Source organism: Canis aureus, chromosome X (genome assembly GCF_053574225.1).
Source record: "Canis aureus isolate CA01 chromosome X, VMU_Caureus_v.1.0, whole genome shotgun sequence".
NCBI lineage: Eukaryota > Metazoa > Chordata > Mammalia > Carnivora > Canidae > Canis > Canis aureus.
Window position 1 is genome coordinate 91,424,584 of NC_135649.1, and position 16,414 is coordinate 91,440,997.

Below are 16,414 nucleotides of genomic sequence, written 5' to 3' on the forward strand. Positions count from 1 at the left end.
TGCTCGGGGTGAGCGGCTGGGAGAGCAGGGAGACACTGGGGAGCATGCGGTGCGCTCCGCTGCCCTGGGGGCCTGCCCCGCTTCCCGGAGAAGCGCTGGCACCGAGCAGGGCTGGGTCGGAGCCCCGGCCCGCGCCGCGTCCCGGGAGGCGGAGGAAGGCGGGCCGGCCCCGGCGGGCGGGGGGGAAGGGGGGCGGGAGGGACAGCGGCGAGAGGAGGAGTTTTCCAGCTCGGCTTCGCCCGCCGCGCAGCCCCTCGGCCCCGTCCGTCTCCTCCGCCCCCTGGAAGCGCCGAGCGGGAGCCGAGCCGAGCGAAGCGAGCGCCGCCGCGCCATGGGGAGCCCCGCACTCCGGGCCGCGCTGCTGTCGCCGCCGCTGCTGCTGCTGCTGCTGCTGCCGCGGGTCCCGCCGAGCCGCGCCTCCCCAGGTAGGAGCGGAGGCGGGGCAGCCTCCCCGGCGGGGCGCCCTTTGTCCGCCCCGGCTCGGCCTCGGTGGCCCCCGGGAGGGGCTTGCGCGCGGTGGGCTCGCGTCTGGGCACGGCGAGGGGACAGCCGGCGGTCAGCCCCCCGCCTCCGCGCCCCCCGGGGCCCGAGCGGACCCACGCTGGCGCCCGAGGCCACGGAGGGAAGTTGGGCGGCCGGCTGGTCTCTCGGCACCTGGAGTGGTGCCTGTCACCGGGCGGCGCGCGGCCGAGGCGCGGGGGGCCGCAGCTTGGCCTGGAAGGAGCCCCTACCCGCTCCCCTGGGGGTCCCGGGCCACCCCGGGGGCTGCCGGGCACGCGCCGCGGGACAGCGGCCCCCGTGGACGCCACGGGCGGGGCCTCTCCCGCATCCCCCAACCCCCCCTGCTGGGGATTCCGAGAAAGTCTGCGCCTCCGGGAGAGAGGTGCCAGCTGACAGCGGTGACTTGGGGCAGGCGCTCGGTGACACACGCGCGGCAGTTAGGCGGGGGCGTGGCCTCCCACGGCGGGGGCGTGGCCTCTAGCATCTAAGGGGCCCCGGGCGCTTATTCGGGGCTCTCGCCGCCGTGTCGACAAAACCTTTGGTGTTGACCCTTCAGAAGGCTCCAGCTAACTCCCTCATCTGGGAGTCTTAGGTTGGCAGAGAGCTTCAGGGGACCAGGGCAACATGGATGCGCCTTTGCCCCCCTGGAATGGAGAAGAAATCCAGGGGCGCGTTTTAACTTAGTGCTAATGGGAAAGTGGGGGACGTGGACTTCAGAGCGTGCAGACATCTGGCTCTGCGTTCCACAGTGTGGGCAGTTCACAGCGGGGGTGTGCGGGTGAAGGACGGGGCGGCGGAGGGCTCCCAGGTAGTGTGCCCCGCAGCTGTAGGGCCGCCCGCTGCAAATACCCGCACCTCCCCACATGAATGCGGGAGTCAAACAAACGTGTAAAGTGATCAACGGGAACGTTTGTGTTTTGAGCAGACTCGTGTAAGTTTTAAGCTCTCTGGTAGGAACGGATTGAGGGCAAAGTAGAAAGGAGACTTCATCCTCAGCCCCGGCAAGTCCATGTCCACGCCGCCCACTCCCCTTTAGCCGAAGTTGGGTTAAAACAAACGTGGAGGGGAAGGGGGGGCAGTACTGGCCAGGACAGGAGCAGGGAGAGGTTGCCAGCCGCTCACGCTGGGGTCGGAGGCATCTCGGGGCTGCCCTACGTCTGCTGGAGCCTTTCTCAGCCAAAGGGCCTCTTCTCTTTTTCCGTCTCAAATCCCTCTGCTCTCCTTTGTCCCAGCATCTATCCATCTGTCGTGGACCTTGCTGCCAGGGCCCAGCCATCCACAGAAAAAACTGGTTTGCCAGTTTGGGCTCTCCTCTCTGGCTTTGGGGAACCCTGCCCGCCAGCACGCTGCCCCCAGTTGGGCACCTCTCAGGGGGCTCTGCTGGGGCTGTTGAACCTAAAGGAGGGGTTTTCAGTCCAAGCCAGAGGTTTGCCAAGGCTGGGGAGGGGAGACTCTGTGGGCAGTGGGTCCCGAGGCAGATCACATCAGCTGAATTCACCCCAAGTGCTGGGTGACAGATGGCTTTGCACATCATTTCAGAGGCACTCCTTTAGCAAGTGCACATTATGTCTCCAGTAAGAGAGAAGGTGAGAGGCCTGGAATTGGGAACCTCTGAAAGAGGGATGTGGGGGTCAAGGGCCCCATCCTTCCCACTACCGTTATACAACTGTCTGAGATTTAATAGCTAATCTGTCAGAGAGTAAATCATTCCCACTCCTAGAAGGTCTCTGGAGTTCTTCCATCTTTGAATTTGATGCAGCTTTTCTGGCCATCTCATTCATTCTCTGCAGCCTAGCAAAGACACAGTGTCTGCAAAAATCCACAGGAAATGTATAGAAAGTTCTTAGCAAACTTGTCTGTGTTTGATTGTGTTTGTATGCCTATAGCAGATGAGACTTTTTAGTCTGTTCTTTTTGGGTTTTTTTTTTTCTGGGTGTAGCTGACATAACATGTTAGTTTCAGGTGTGTAACATAATAAGTTGCTATTTGTGTACATTGTGAAATGATCACCCCCAAGAAGTCTAGTACCATCAGTCACCATATGCAGTTACAATTTTTTTTCTTGCAATGAAGACTTCTAAGATTCACTCTCGGAGTAACTATGCTGTACATTTTTACATGCCCATGGCTTATTTATTTTGTAACTAGAAGTTTGTACCTTTTGACCCCCTTTGCCCATTTTGCCCATTCCCTACTTCCCCCCCCCAACTTTCGAACCGCCAGTCTACTCTCTGAATCTATGAGCTTGGGGCTTTTTATTTTGTTTCTTAGCTTCTACATATAAGTAAGATCATATGGTGATTTTTTCTTTTCTATCTGACTTACTTCACTTAACATAATGCCTTCAAGGTTCCATGTTGTCCATTGCAAATGGCAAGATTCCATTCTTTTTTGTGGCTGAATAGTATTGCCACACACACACACACACACAGCACATCTTCTTTATCCATTCATCTATCAGTGCACGCTTGGGTTGCTTCCATATCTTGGCTATTGCAAATAATGCTGCAGTGAACATGGGGATGCAGATATCTTTTTGAGTTACTGTTTTTGTTTTCTTCGGATAAATACCCAGAAGTGGAATGGACACCAGATCACACAGTATCTATTTTTTAATTTTTTAAGGCACCTCCATCCTGCCTTCCACAGTGGCTGCACCAGTTTGCATTCCCACCAACGCTGTGTGAGGGTTTCCTCATCTCCACATCCTGGCCAACGCTTGTTATTTCTTGTCTTTTTGATGATAGTTATTCTAACAGGTGTGAGGTAATAGCTCATTGTGGTTTTGATTTACATTTCCGTTTTTATTCTGTGCTTAAATGAACTCTTGGAACCTCATTTACACCTGAGAGTTTGGAGGTTCCCTCCACCTCATCATGCAAGCAAGGCTGAAGGTGGAGAATGAGCGTGGTGGGCACTAAGAAAGGCTTCGTGAATCTTATGAATCTTCTCGCCAGAGAACTGGTGAGCTAGCAGGGTTTCACCAGTCAGGAAAACCGAGTGAGGTTTGCACAAAGCCCAACCAGACCACACCAGCCAAAGCAGTCCAACCGCCTTCGCAGATAAGTATTAGGAACTGAACACCTGGCTCACGATATACAATTAAAGTCTCTCCAGGAGCAGGCTAAGCTAGAAATTTCGATTTGGAGTTATAACATGTAAGGAGCTGAAAAAAATGCCTCTTCATTAAAAAGGGGGGAAGAAAAGAGGGGGAATGCTGGGGAGAGCAGGACATTTTCATCTAGCATTTTCTTCACCGAGAACATGTGCAGTCCAGTATGTTGGGGTTACTGCTTCTCATTTCACAGATTTGTGAGCTGAGAGAAACACCAGAAACCATCCTTCAAGCATTGTCTTCATACCTTCCCACCTCATCAGTCTTCGCACCACCATTGAAATATAGCCCCTCTCTTTTCAATGATTACTAGAACATTCTTGCTTGCTAGAACATTCTTCCCACATTCTGACCCATTCTACTTTCTCTGGCCAAATACTGGTCTTTTAAGTACAACTCTACTTTCATCACGTTACTGTCCTACTCAAAAACCTAGAGCGGCAGCTCCCTGTCCTCTCTTACATTAACTAGAAAGTTCTCAGCTGTTTTCAGGGGACTGCACCATTGCTTCCAGCCTCAATTTTCAGCATTTCTCTCCTGGTTTCCTAAAATGTGGCTGAAAGAGACTCCCGGTTTTTTGCAGAGCTTGAGTCACATTTTCCCTCTTCCTGGCGATTGCTGCTCCCTGCCCCTGGAATTCGCCCCTGCCCTGCCTGGCCCTCCACCCCCTACCCCAGCCACCTGTCTGCCCAAATTCTGTCCATCTTTCAACGACACCCTCTCTTGGATGAAACTTTTCCTTGATTCCTCAAATGGGAAGCTTCTTCTGCCTTCCCTTAAACACCCATGGCTCTTCATGTTTTTCTTGTGCCATTGATGACATGTGCTGGACGGTCCAATACTGTATGCACGCCTGTATACTTCGAGATTCTGTGCTCTTGAAGGCCGGCGCTGCGGTGCCTTCACCTTCTTTCTGTTTCTCATGGTGCCTGGCCGAGCACCTTGAGCCAAGTGGGCATTTGTGCTGATCAAATTAATAGCCCTCGAATTTGGCTGATGGGCCACTGGACAGAAAGGAGGTGAGAAATGTTCATAGGTAACCAGGACTTTGTGCCACCATGAATCTCCATGCGTGGGCACTGTGGCTCGCTGGCTGTAGAGGTTGCTTTTTAGATCCGCGAACACCCTCTGTTTAAGCAATAACCTTCTCTGTTGGGGGCTGTAAGGCGAGAGACGTACTGCAGCCACAAGCTGGAGCGTACATTTATTATTTTTGTTGGCCACTTTGCTACAGCCCCTTCCAAAGCAGTTGAATGGCTTCCTTAGTGAACGCAAATATGTGCACTACATCAATTCCCCTTTCAGAGAACGCGGCTAAAATGGGTAATTGAAAGTGAAGATTGAGTTTAAACAGAAAAAGGTTTCCTTTTGCCAGGCTATAGCATAGTATGAGCTTGTGGCAGCCAAGTTATGATGAATCCCCAGGTTAAAGATTCACTTCCAGCATAGCAGGGTGAATGAGCTCCAGTTCCTGGGGAGTTTCCCGAGCCAGTCCCTTCAGTTCGGTTGGCCATTGTGTGAGTTCTCGACTGTCAGCTTTTATGGGGCATTGTGTATGGGAGCCTTTTAAGCCTACGCTTTTCTCTTGGATATTTGAATGTGGTTTGGGAATAGATTCCATTTCTGCCTTTTCTGATGACAACTGGGCTCTACCCAGAGACTTTTTCAAGCAGACACCAAATGATGAGGTGCTTGGGACAACGGGGTGAAGAAGGTGGGGAATTCCTTCTGGCAGTACTTTCTATCTTACAGGGATGTAGACACCAGCTTCTCTGGGTGGGTAAATGTAGCAGAGGCCGGTGGACAGGCCCTGGGAGCACAGAGAGCAGCCATGCAGGAGCACTGGGCTTGGATACTAAAGAATGATGTTGCTGGGTGGCTGATGCCCATGACAGCGGCTCTGCAGGCCCAAGGAAGGCTAACAGAGGGGGCCTGTGCACTACTCTAAGAACATCTGGAGATTGGGAATCAAAGTCTACATGGGTGTTCTTTTTCTGGGGAGAAGGCTCTTATCCCAATTCCGAACCACTACTCACTAGATCATCTTCATGAATTTCGAGAGCGAGCTGCCCTTCACAGGCAAAAACATCTACATACAAAGTAAGATGAAATTGCCAGGGTTGGAAAACTGTGATTGAACCAGTGAGCAGGTGATCTTTGGGGTTGCAGACAGTGGTACAATGTCTCCTTCTCACTTAAAAAACAACATCCAACAAAGTAGGCATAATCATAGATTGTAATTGATTGTCTTTGGGCCTGGGCCAGCAACTTGTTGTACCCTTCACTTAGCACAGTGTCTGCGACCAGAGGGACGATCTTCAGTCAATTTTTGTGGATTAATTAATTAACTGCCTAAACTAATTGTGACAGAGAACAAGCATTCTGTTTCAAATACTCCTGCAGGATTTAACTGGAATTTCCAAGATGTTAATTCAAGAGTAAGGAATGCCAGACAGCAAAATGTCAGGGGAAATTGGCGCTGCTCTGAAGAAGAGACCCATCCCGACAGGTGACGGGTCAGGGCCTACTTCATTGATGAGGCTCTTGGATTTCATATCCCCCTGGGACATGATACTAGGAGAATTCGAAACTCCCGGGAGTTCCCAGGGCAGGATTTTCAGATCACAGTTTAAGGTTAAAGCTTGAGCAAGAGAAAAGTCATTGGTAGCATTGCGAAGCTCCCAAGTTTTCCAGATGGTAATTGGTTTCACCTGGATCTTACGGTTTGCATGGCGCACTCGACTCCAAACCCTCTAGAGTGCTCATTCCTGAGCTGCATGATTCACTCACCCGTAATCCTTAGCTCATACTGGAGGCCGCTTTATGCATTGTTCTCCAGGGAGAAGATAAATGGGTTTGGACCTAATGGCTTGGATTATCCCAGAGGTTTGGGGTTGTAAATTGAGTACACTGCTTTTAAAACGTTTTTTAATGAGTAATAGTCAGACAAATCCAAACATAGAACTGGGGACAGACTTTCTGCCTTGGCCTTAAAATATCGTCCCGCTATTTCTTCTGCCCTGCTCTCACAGTGACCTGTAGTGCTATCGGTCACATGTACCGGCAGCTTGTTCGATCTGCTGTCACTGGCTCTTCGCAGTGTCTGCCCAGTTAAGCCTAATGAGCATCTGTCTCTCCAAAGCCGATTGCGCCCTGGGACCCTCTGACTGAGGACTCTGGCCTGCCACTTACTGTGTGGGTGGTTGAGCTGAATGACCCTGCCAGATCCAGGGATCCAGGAATGTTCAAAAACACTGGCTAAATTAGGGCCACAGGGCAAAGATTGAGCCAAGGGTTGGCAGGCTCATTGTGGAGTGGTGAGGAAGTGGTGGCGTGGCCACGTCCCCCACCTTCTGAGACTCTGCCCCCAGATTGGCCTGATCCATAGAAGAACTCTGACAGATTTGCCACTGACTCAGCATTCGTCAGACAAAGGCTCTGACTCCTTTAAACATCCAGTGTTGAAATCCTGTTTCCACTTAGATTTTAATTTAGCTTTCCAAGGGGTGGAATCATATTGTTTCCCTATTAGTTGCTCATGGATCTGAGGCCTCCGGCCATGTGAGCAGATCCTGGGGTCTCTCATTCGTTTTGTGTCTTCCTGGTGGCTCTCAATGAGTGTGTGTGATGAGATCTAAGAGGGAGAACGCCTCTGGCCAGTCCTGACCCTGCTGGGTATCTCAGGCCCTATCTAGATTCCTGAGGAGTTTCCCTTCCACATACAGGCTCCCCTGTGTGGGTCACCTAATCTGTGGAACTGTGGAATACCCGACTTGGAGCACCCGAGACGTAACCCCTGTGTCTTAGTGATGAGCCTCCGAGGCTTGGTGAGTTGAAGAGGTTTGTCTGTGGTCACCTAGGGCTGTAGAAGCACAGCTGGGTTTAGAGCTAAGTGGTAGCTTCAGAATTCCCATCACTCTCCCCAGGCTTGTCCTGAATTCAGTTTTGAGTGGCCACTACGTGTTAGGCACTGTGCCAGGCCCGGAGAAGAGGGGCAGGCCGGGATCATTCCCACTGCAGGCACTTGCTGAACCCCTGTCTCGGTGTATTTCGGGCATCGTTGTGTCTCTCAGGACTTGGCATGCCTGGGGCTGCTTGCATGTTCCTCAAGGGCTGTAAGCATCTGGGGATGCTCCCTCTCTCCCTCTCTCCTCTCTCCACCATTTGCTTTGGCTCCTCAACTGATATGTCATGACATTCTTAACAACTTTACTGAGATATAATTTGCATCCCATACTATTCACCCACTGAAACCAATACAGTGATTTGTAGTGTATTCACAGAGCTGTGTATCCATCACCATGGTTTATTTCATCTTATTTTATATTTTTAGATTTTGTTTATTTATTCATGAGAGGCACACAGAGAGAGGCAGAGACATAGGCAGAGGGAGAAGCAGGCTCCCTGTGGAGAGCCTGATGTGGGACTCAATTCCAGGACCCTGGGATTATGCCCTGAGCCAAAGGCAGACACTCAACCACTGAGCCACCCAGGCGTCCCATCACCATGATTTTAGAACGTTTTCATTATCCCCCATAGAAACCCTTTGCCCCATAGCCGTCACTCCCTAACTCCGACCCCCAAGCTCTAGGCAACAATTCACTTGTTTCCGGTCTCTACACATTTGCCTATTCTTTACATTCCGTACAAATGGAATCATGCAATATTTGTCCTTTTGTGTCTGGCTTCTTTCACCGAGCATAATGCTTTCAAAGTTCATCCGTGTTGAGGCAGGTATCACTACTTGATCCCTTTGTGTGGTTGAATTTTATTCCATTGCATGGGATAGACCACATTTTATCCATTCATCACTTGATGGCCATTTGCGTTTCCACTTTTTGATTATTGTGAGTAATGTAGCAAACATCCCCATAAGTTTCCATGTGGGCACAATGGTGTCATTTCTCTTGGATAGATACCTCGGCAGTTTTCCAAAGCCACTGCGCCCTTGTCCATTCCCACCAGCGGTGTGTGGCAGTTTCAGCCTCTCCATGTCCTCAGCAACTCTTGACATTATCTGTCATTTTGACGAAGTGGTATCATTTTATCCCAAGTCGGTAACAGCTTCCACTCAAGGCCTGAGTGAGAAAGCAATGTCTGTTCTGCCAACTATGGTGGTGAGAGTCACCTAAGGCTGCCTGCCACCCTTTTGCTGCTGGCTGCTGGTCATCGGGCACCCTTGGGCCCGAATCAGAAAGAAAATGAGAGCTAAGTGCCGTGTGTGGGTACGTGGGCACGGAGCTTGGTTAGGAGACAGACTTCGGGCTGATTAGGAAAAGGATAGAGGCAGACCCAAGGCTCAGGACTGAAGAGTGGTGGTCAGGATGATTTGAGACCCCGCCTGCTCTTTTTTTTTTTTTTAAAGGTTTTATTTATTTATTCAAGAGAGAGACAGACAGACAGACACAGGCAGAGGGAGAAGCAGGCTCCATGCAGGGAGCCCGACGTGGGACTCGATCCCGGGTCTCCAGGATCGCGCCCTGGGCTGCAGGCGGCTCTGAACCGCTGGGCCCCCCGGGCTGCCCCGGCCTGCTCTTTTGGTGGGTAGGACGGTGGCGGGAATTCCCCGAACAACCTGATGCCTGGCCGTCCTGGGCGTCAGTGGCTCGGCCCAGTGGAACCCGCCATAGCCTTTCAGAGATTGTGGCTGTTTCGGAGGAGAACAGAACCAACCAAAAGAGCGTGCTGGCCCCCCCCCGGGCCGCACCCTGGCACGCGCGGATCCTTGGATCCCCGGGAGCGGGTCAGACGGGCGGCGCCGGCTGTTAGGTGCAACTGACGGATTCTTGAAAACTACGCCGAGAAATAATGCTGTGCTGTATGTCGGCAAATGCAATTCAAAAAAGAAAGAAAGAAAGAAAGAAAGAAAGAAAGAAAGAAAGAAAGAAAGAAAGAAATGCAGAAGCTCAGGCCCTGTCCGAGACCTACCCAGGCAGCGCGCACATGTTAAGAAGATCCCCCCACCGATCCTTCTCCACAGTGAAATTTCAGAAGTACTGGTGTGATGAATGACTTCAGCGCCTTTGCCAAGAGCAGGCGGCGTGCCTGTTCCCATCTGCCACACAGTCGCCCCCTCGCCTCCTCCCCCGCTCCTCTGGGCTTTGCCTCCCTCCTGGTCCCTAGACTTCCTTTCCGCAGTTCCCGACATTCCTGAGATAAGCCTGCACAGCCTTTAGGTCTCTACTCGCTCTTCCAGCTCCAAAACAAACCCAGCCCCGAGGGGGAGCCTGGACTCCGTGTCCTTTGAAGTCCTCCAAGGCCTGACCTCCAAGCAGCAGCAGAGACACCTTCAGTGAGTGGGGACAGGAGCCTCGCCTGGCTCTGCTCTGCTGCTAAGTTGTCCCTTAGAAATAGCTTCAGCTTGTTAAGAAAGCCATGCTGGGGCGGTCAGGGCCTCCCCTGCCTCTCCAGCCAGACCTTGTCTTGTGACTCAGAATTGCCACCGTGGGGATTACACATCTTTGTACTAGAAACTGAGGCCCCTGGGATGAGGGAGGGGGCAGCCCCGTGGCGGGCAACACCAGCGGGGAAGTCTGAAGAGCACATGCAGCCCCTTGCACTCCACACCCCCAAGTCCCACGAATGGGGCAAGTCAGGGAGACCCAACTGGTAGCAGCAATAAAAAGGGAGCCTCCCGGGCACCTGGGGGGCTCAGTGGTTGAACATCTGCATTTGGCTCAGGTCGCGATCCTGGAGTCCAGGCTTCCTGCAGATCGAATCCCAGGCTCCCTCTGCCTGTGTCTCTGCCTCTCTCTGTGTGTCTCCCATGAATAAATAAGTAAAATCTTTAAAAAAAAAAAAAAGGTAGCCTCGACCTTTTCTGGGATGGGGATGAGGAGAGGGTGGGCTCTGTATTCTGCTTTGGCAGATCTTGGCTGATGACTAGGATCTAGGGCGGGGGTCTCCCAAGTAAGTCTGGGCAGGCCAGATATGGCCCGCTGCCTGGTTTTGTATGACCAGTGAGTCAAGAATGGTTTTTAAGTTTTAAAATGGTTGGAGAAGTCAGAAGGAGAATATTTTCTAACGTGGGAAGATTTCATGAGATTCAAATATCTGTGTCACTGGCTCACAGCCATGCTCATCTGTTTGGGCACTGTCTGTGGCTGCTTGGTGATACCATGGCTGCGTTGAGTAGGGATGACACAGACCATGTGGCCTGCAAAGCCGGAGGTTATTTCTTATCCGGGCCTTTACAAAAAGTCTGCCACCCCTAAACTGGGGCCTCGCTACTCAAGGTATGGATAGAGTCCCAGTCTCATCTGGGAACTTGAGATAATTCTAGAATCTCCAACCCCACCTCAGACCTGTGAAGTCAGAGCTTACCATCTAACAAACTCCTAGGGGAGTGGGGCTGCTTCTCGTTCACCGTGCGGCTCAGCTCAGGACTCGTGTTGGCCTTTGGCAGGGAGTCTTCTAAGAGATAATGGGCCCGCGTGCTGTAACTAGCCCCGTACCCTGTTACTGTCAGTTTATGTGACAGATAACTGGGTGTCTCAGGATCTGCCTTCGAGGCTTGGTAACCTCTCAGACCCTCTAGAAGCTAGGACCCTGTTTACTCTTGCCAATTCTTGGCCAGGCCTGATATCCTAATTCAAAGCTGGAGGCCGACTGGCCTCTGCTACCTGCTGACAGGCTCTCTTGATGCTGCGTGGACTTCTGGGCATCTTTCCAGATCTGCTGCCCTGCCAGGACCTTGCTGTGTGGTCCGGCCTGCGACCCTCCCAGCCCCTTACCTTGGTGCCGAGGGCTTGACTTGCACATCTGTCTTTGGCCGGATGCTGTTCTTTTAGGAGCCTGTAATCTTTGTGCTGGTCAGGACCATCCCTAACAGAACATTTCTGAAAGTGGCTTCCTTGCAGCACTGCTTCTCAGGGAGGGCCATAGATATTGTAGGGGCAGCAGAATGTGTGGTAGTTGGGAAATGCGGGGTTAAGTAGGTTTCTTTCTTGCGGGACTGTTCAGGGTCATTGATATGTGTTACCCTCTGGGAGAGGACCCCGGAGGCTTGGGGGAGAGCACAGATGGAGAGGACCCAGGAGGCTTGGGGGAGAGCACAGATCAGCAGGGGCAGCACCACCACGGAGAACTTCTTAGATATGTGAATTCTTAGGCGGCACCCAGAGCTCCTGAACCTGGACCTGAGGGAAGGTGGGCCCAGCAATCTGTGTTTTATCCAAACTTCCAGGTGATCCCGGCGCTTGCGCAAGTGCCAGAGCCCCCGGTGTGGTCATTTCCAAATTGTTTTCTCAGAGCATCTCATTCGACTAGTGTTTCACATTTGGTTTTGTGCTTTTTATTTTTATTTTTTTAATTGAAGTACAGTTAACATACAGTGTTATATTAGTTACCTGTGTACAACATAATGGTTCAACAATTCTAGACATGACTCCGTGCTCTCCATGGTAAGTGTAGTCACCCTCTGCCACCAATGTTAATACGACATTATCGACTGTATTCCCTATACTTTTCATCTCTGTGACTTAATTATTTTATAACTGGAAGTTTTGGCCTTTTCATCCCCTTCACTGGTTTCACTCATCCCCCGCACCCCTTGCCCTCTGGCAGCCACCAGCTTGTTCTCTGTAGTTAAGAGTCTGTTCAGGTAGCCTTTTGTTTGTTCATTTATTTTGTTTTTTAGATTCCACATGTAAGTGAACTCATATGGTATTTCTCTTTCTCTGTCTTCCTTTTTTTAGCATAGTATCCTATAGGTCCATCCATGTCGCAAATGGCAAGAGCTCATTCTTCTTTTATGGCTGAGTAGTATTCCAGTGTGTGTGTGTGTGTGTGTGTGTGTGTGTGTGTGTGTGTGACGTTGTCTATCCATTTGTCTATCCATGGACATGTGGGTTTCTTCCGTATCTTGGCTGTCCACAGTGCTCCTATAATCGTGGGGGGTGCACATATCTTTTCAAGTTAGTATTTTTGTTTTCTTTGGGTAGATATCCAGTAGTGGAATTACTGGATCATACAGTAGTTCTCTTTTTTACTTTTTTTAAGGAACCTCCATACTGTTTTTCACAGTGGCTGCACCAGTTTGCGTTACCGCCAATAGTGCACTAGGGTTCTTTTTTCTCCACGTCCTCACCAACACTTGTTACTTGTTTTCTTTTTGATTCTAGTCATCCTGACAGGTGTGAAGTGGTATCTCACTGCAGTGTTGATTTGCATTTACCTGATGATGAGTTATGTTGAGCATCTTTTCGTGTGTGTTGGCCATGCACATGTCTTCTTTGGAAAAATGTCTCAAGGCCTCTGCCCATGTTCATCAGATTATAATTTTTTTTTGTATGTGTGTGTGTTGAGTTGTATAAGTTCTTTTTTAAAGATTCTATTTATTTATTCATGATAGAGAGAGAGAGAGGCAGAGACACAGGCAGAGGGAGAAGCAGGCTCCACGCAGGGAGCCCAACGCAGGACTCGATCCCGGGACCCCAGGATCGCGCCCTGGGCCAAAGGCAGGTGCTAAACCGCTGAGCCACCCAGGGATCCCTGAGTTGTATAGGTTTTTTATGTATCTTTGGATATTAACCCCTTATTGGATATGTTATTTGCAAATATCTTCTCCCAATCAGTAGGCTGACTTTTCGTTTTGTTGATTGTTTCCTTCCCTGCGCAGAAGCTTTTTATTTTGATGTAGTCTCAATAGTTTATTTTTGGTTTTGTTTCCCTTGCCTCAGGACACATGTCTAGAAAGAAGTTGCTACAGCTGATGCTACAGCTGCTTGTGTTCTTATCTAAGATTCTTGTGGTTTCAGGTTTCGCATTTAGGTCTTTCATCCATTTTGCGTTTGTTTTTCTGTATGGTGTTAGAAAGTAGTCCTGTTTAGTTCTTTTGCATGTAGCTGACCAGTTTTCCCAGCACCATTTATTGAAGAGACTGTCCTTTCCCTGTTGTATATCCTTCCCTCCGTTGTCATAGATTAATATTGACTGTAGAAGTGTGGGTTTATTTCTGGGGTCTCTGTTTTGTTCCATTGATCTATGGGTCTGTTTTTGTGCCACTACCATATGATTACTACAGCCTTATAGTATATCTTGAAATTTGGGATTGTGATACCTGCAGCTTTGTTCTTTTTCAAGATTGCTTTAACTATTTGGGGTCTTTCATTGTTCCATACTGATTTCAGGATTGTTTCTTCTAGCTCCGTGAAAAATGCTCTTGGTGTTTTGATAGGGATTGCATTGAATCTGTAGATCAATTTGGGTAGCATGGATATTTTAACAATATTAATGATTCCAACTCATGAGCCGGAATATCTTTTCATTTGTTTGTGTCATCACATTTGTTGTTTTTAAAGGGAAATATGTTTTTGGTTCCAGGACAGGACGTCTGAGAAGATGACAATGAATTTCCTGAAGCTGGTGGCAGTGACCACTGCAAGCTCAGAGGGAAAAAAAAAAAGAAAAAAACCCCAAAACTTTGGGTAGCATCATCTGTCCCACATCTGTCTCACTAAGCAGTTGTATGCATACTTGGTTAAAAGAAGTTTCTTCCAGTTGAAAGCCACCAATTTTGAGCTGGTGCAAACATATGTTCTTTAAAACGTCTTTTTCTGTATTAAAATATGAAGAAAGCTGGGAACAGCCCTTGAGATATATTTCTCTCCTCCTCTGCACACTGCCCCTTTCAGGATACTCTTTTTTTCCCCCTTCTGAAAAATTTCCTCATGCAAATCCCACCCCATCTTTCCAGACCAGTCAAGTCCAACTGGCTTTTGCTGGTGTCCTTGCCCACAGTGAGTGACCCTTCTCTCCATGGGAATGGCCAGGGCAGCATTCAGACCTGAGGGGAAGGCCTCTCCCCAGGCAGCGCCTCTTTATTCATTCTTAACACTCAGCTCCTGGCCTCACCTTCCAGAGCTTTCTCTTTTGCCATTCACTGTGAGGGCCAGTAGTGTCACAACCTTGGGCCTGCAGATGGATACTTTTCATTCTTTGCTGTCAGAGAGTTTGTACATGTTGTGTTGTCTTTTAGTTTGAAAATGCCAGTGACACCGAGGCTGGAAGGGTAGGGGAGAGGAACCACCAAGTTCTCTGGTCTGGACCTTTGCTCTTCAATTATATGGAGGTGAGGCCTCAAGAGCACAAGAGCTGATGTAGAGGGGTGGGTCCTTGATGTGGATTTACTTTCTGAACAGAATTGTAACGAAGCAGAATCACCTCACTGCCAGGCGACAGAGGCAGTCTGATGGCCCCCAAATGTGAACCTCAGTTGGCTGAGGCAAAGAGTATCTTAGTGGTTCTCCAGACTAGGATGGGCATCTCTCACGCTTGCCATGCCACTCTGATGCCATGTGACCTCAGCCTGCGCCTCAATCTGGGGCCTTCTGCCCAAGGCCTTGCCACAGCCTTCTTCCCTTCTTGGATTTTGAGTGTGTTGCACTTGACCTCTGAGGAGGATCACTAAGCCTTCTGGGGACCATATACTACTGCTTTGGGGCCACTGTGTGGTTTTACTTTCAAGGCTAGACCTTCTTGCCCGTATGTGTTAAATGTGCGCAGTCAGCCTCCAGGGCCTTGGGGTGCCCCTTGGTGGGCACGGGAGCTGCCATTTGTTGAGGGCCTCTGCTTTGGGCTGACCTCAGAATCAGGCACGTGATTTTTCCCTGTTTATCCTCTCTACCAACGTTAGGTGAGGGACAGGGCCCCACTTTGGCTCTTTTTTAAAAAAAGATTTTATTTACTTATTCATGAGAGACACAGAGAGAGAGGCAGAGACATAGGCAGAGGGAGAAGCAGGTTCTTCATGTGGAGGATGCAGGATTCGATCCCAGGACTCTGGGATCACGCCCTGAGCTGAAGGCAGATCCTCAACCACTGAGCCACTCATGTGCCCTGGCTCTTTATAATATTAAACAATAGAAGGAGAATAAACTGGCCAAAATATATTATTTTTCCCTTGAACAAGAGTGATGCCTTCATTTATAAAGCTGTCCCTTCAAGTTGTTTTTTGTCAGCTGTGTGAAATATGTCCACAGCTATTTTTTTTAAAGATCTCCTTTATTTATTCATGAGAGACACAGAGAGAGAGAGAGGCAGAGACACAGGCAGAGGGAGAAGCAGGCTCCCTGCGAGGGGCCCGATGTGGGACTCCATCCCAGGTCTCCGGGTTCACACACGCCCTGAGCCAAAGGCAGGCGCTCAACTGCTGAGCCACCCAGGGGTCCCTATGACCACAGTTAACACTTCACAACCCACATGCTGTCTTACGTGTCCTTGCTCATGAAAGGTGGAATGCCTGGGCACCGTGGGTGCCGTGGACTCCCCTAAACATCTCCCTTTGGGGTTTCATGTGGAAGACTTTGACCACAAGAAGGAATATTCCCTCAGGTGAAGCAGCTGTAGCAGCATGGCTGTCTCTGCGAGCTCCTGTCGGGCAGGGATCACCAGCACCCCCCCCCCACCACTTGCACTTTTTTTTTCTGGAGGACATAAAGTTAGAATGGATATTTAAGAGTAGCCTTAGTGGGGAAAGAAGTTACATAAGGCGGGCATTTGGGTGCAAGAGAGGGAGGAAGAGTCCTAGGTAGGATGGAGCCCCAGTTGCCCACAGCAGCCCGGCCAACGGTACACTTACTGCCTTTCTCCCTTCCTTCCCCTCCCCCTTCCCTTTGTTCCCCCCACTTCCCTTCTCCCCCTTCCTTCCCATCCTCCCTTACCCTGGCTGTCTTCCCCTAGCCCATTAGGGGGCATCCTGGAATCTCCTCCCAGATAAGCTATTTGCACCTTATCTTAGAGCCGGCTTTTGGGGAAACTCCCACAATATCGAAGCTGTGACTTAAGCCAAGATTTTAG

The 16,414-nt window shown here is 50.2% G+C and overlaps 1 protein-coding gene across 2 annotated transcripts in view; it reads left to right on the plus strand.

Annotated features, from left to right (window-relative positions):
* Positions 1–242: 242 nt before the first annotated feature.
* The window catches only part of SRPX (sushi repeat containing protein X-linked), a 112,510-nt gene continuing 96,338 nt past the window's right edge, over positions 243–16,414 (plus strand). For both annotated transcript variants that reach the window (XM_077889478.1, XM_077889479.1), the window contains exon 1: positions 243–425. In XM_077889478.1, the coding sequence (XP_077745604.1) occupies positions 332–425 (94 nt within the window). In that variant the 5' untranslated portion in view covers positions 243–331. The remainder of the gene's footprint in view (positions 426–16,414) is intronic.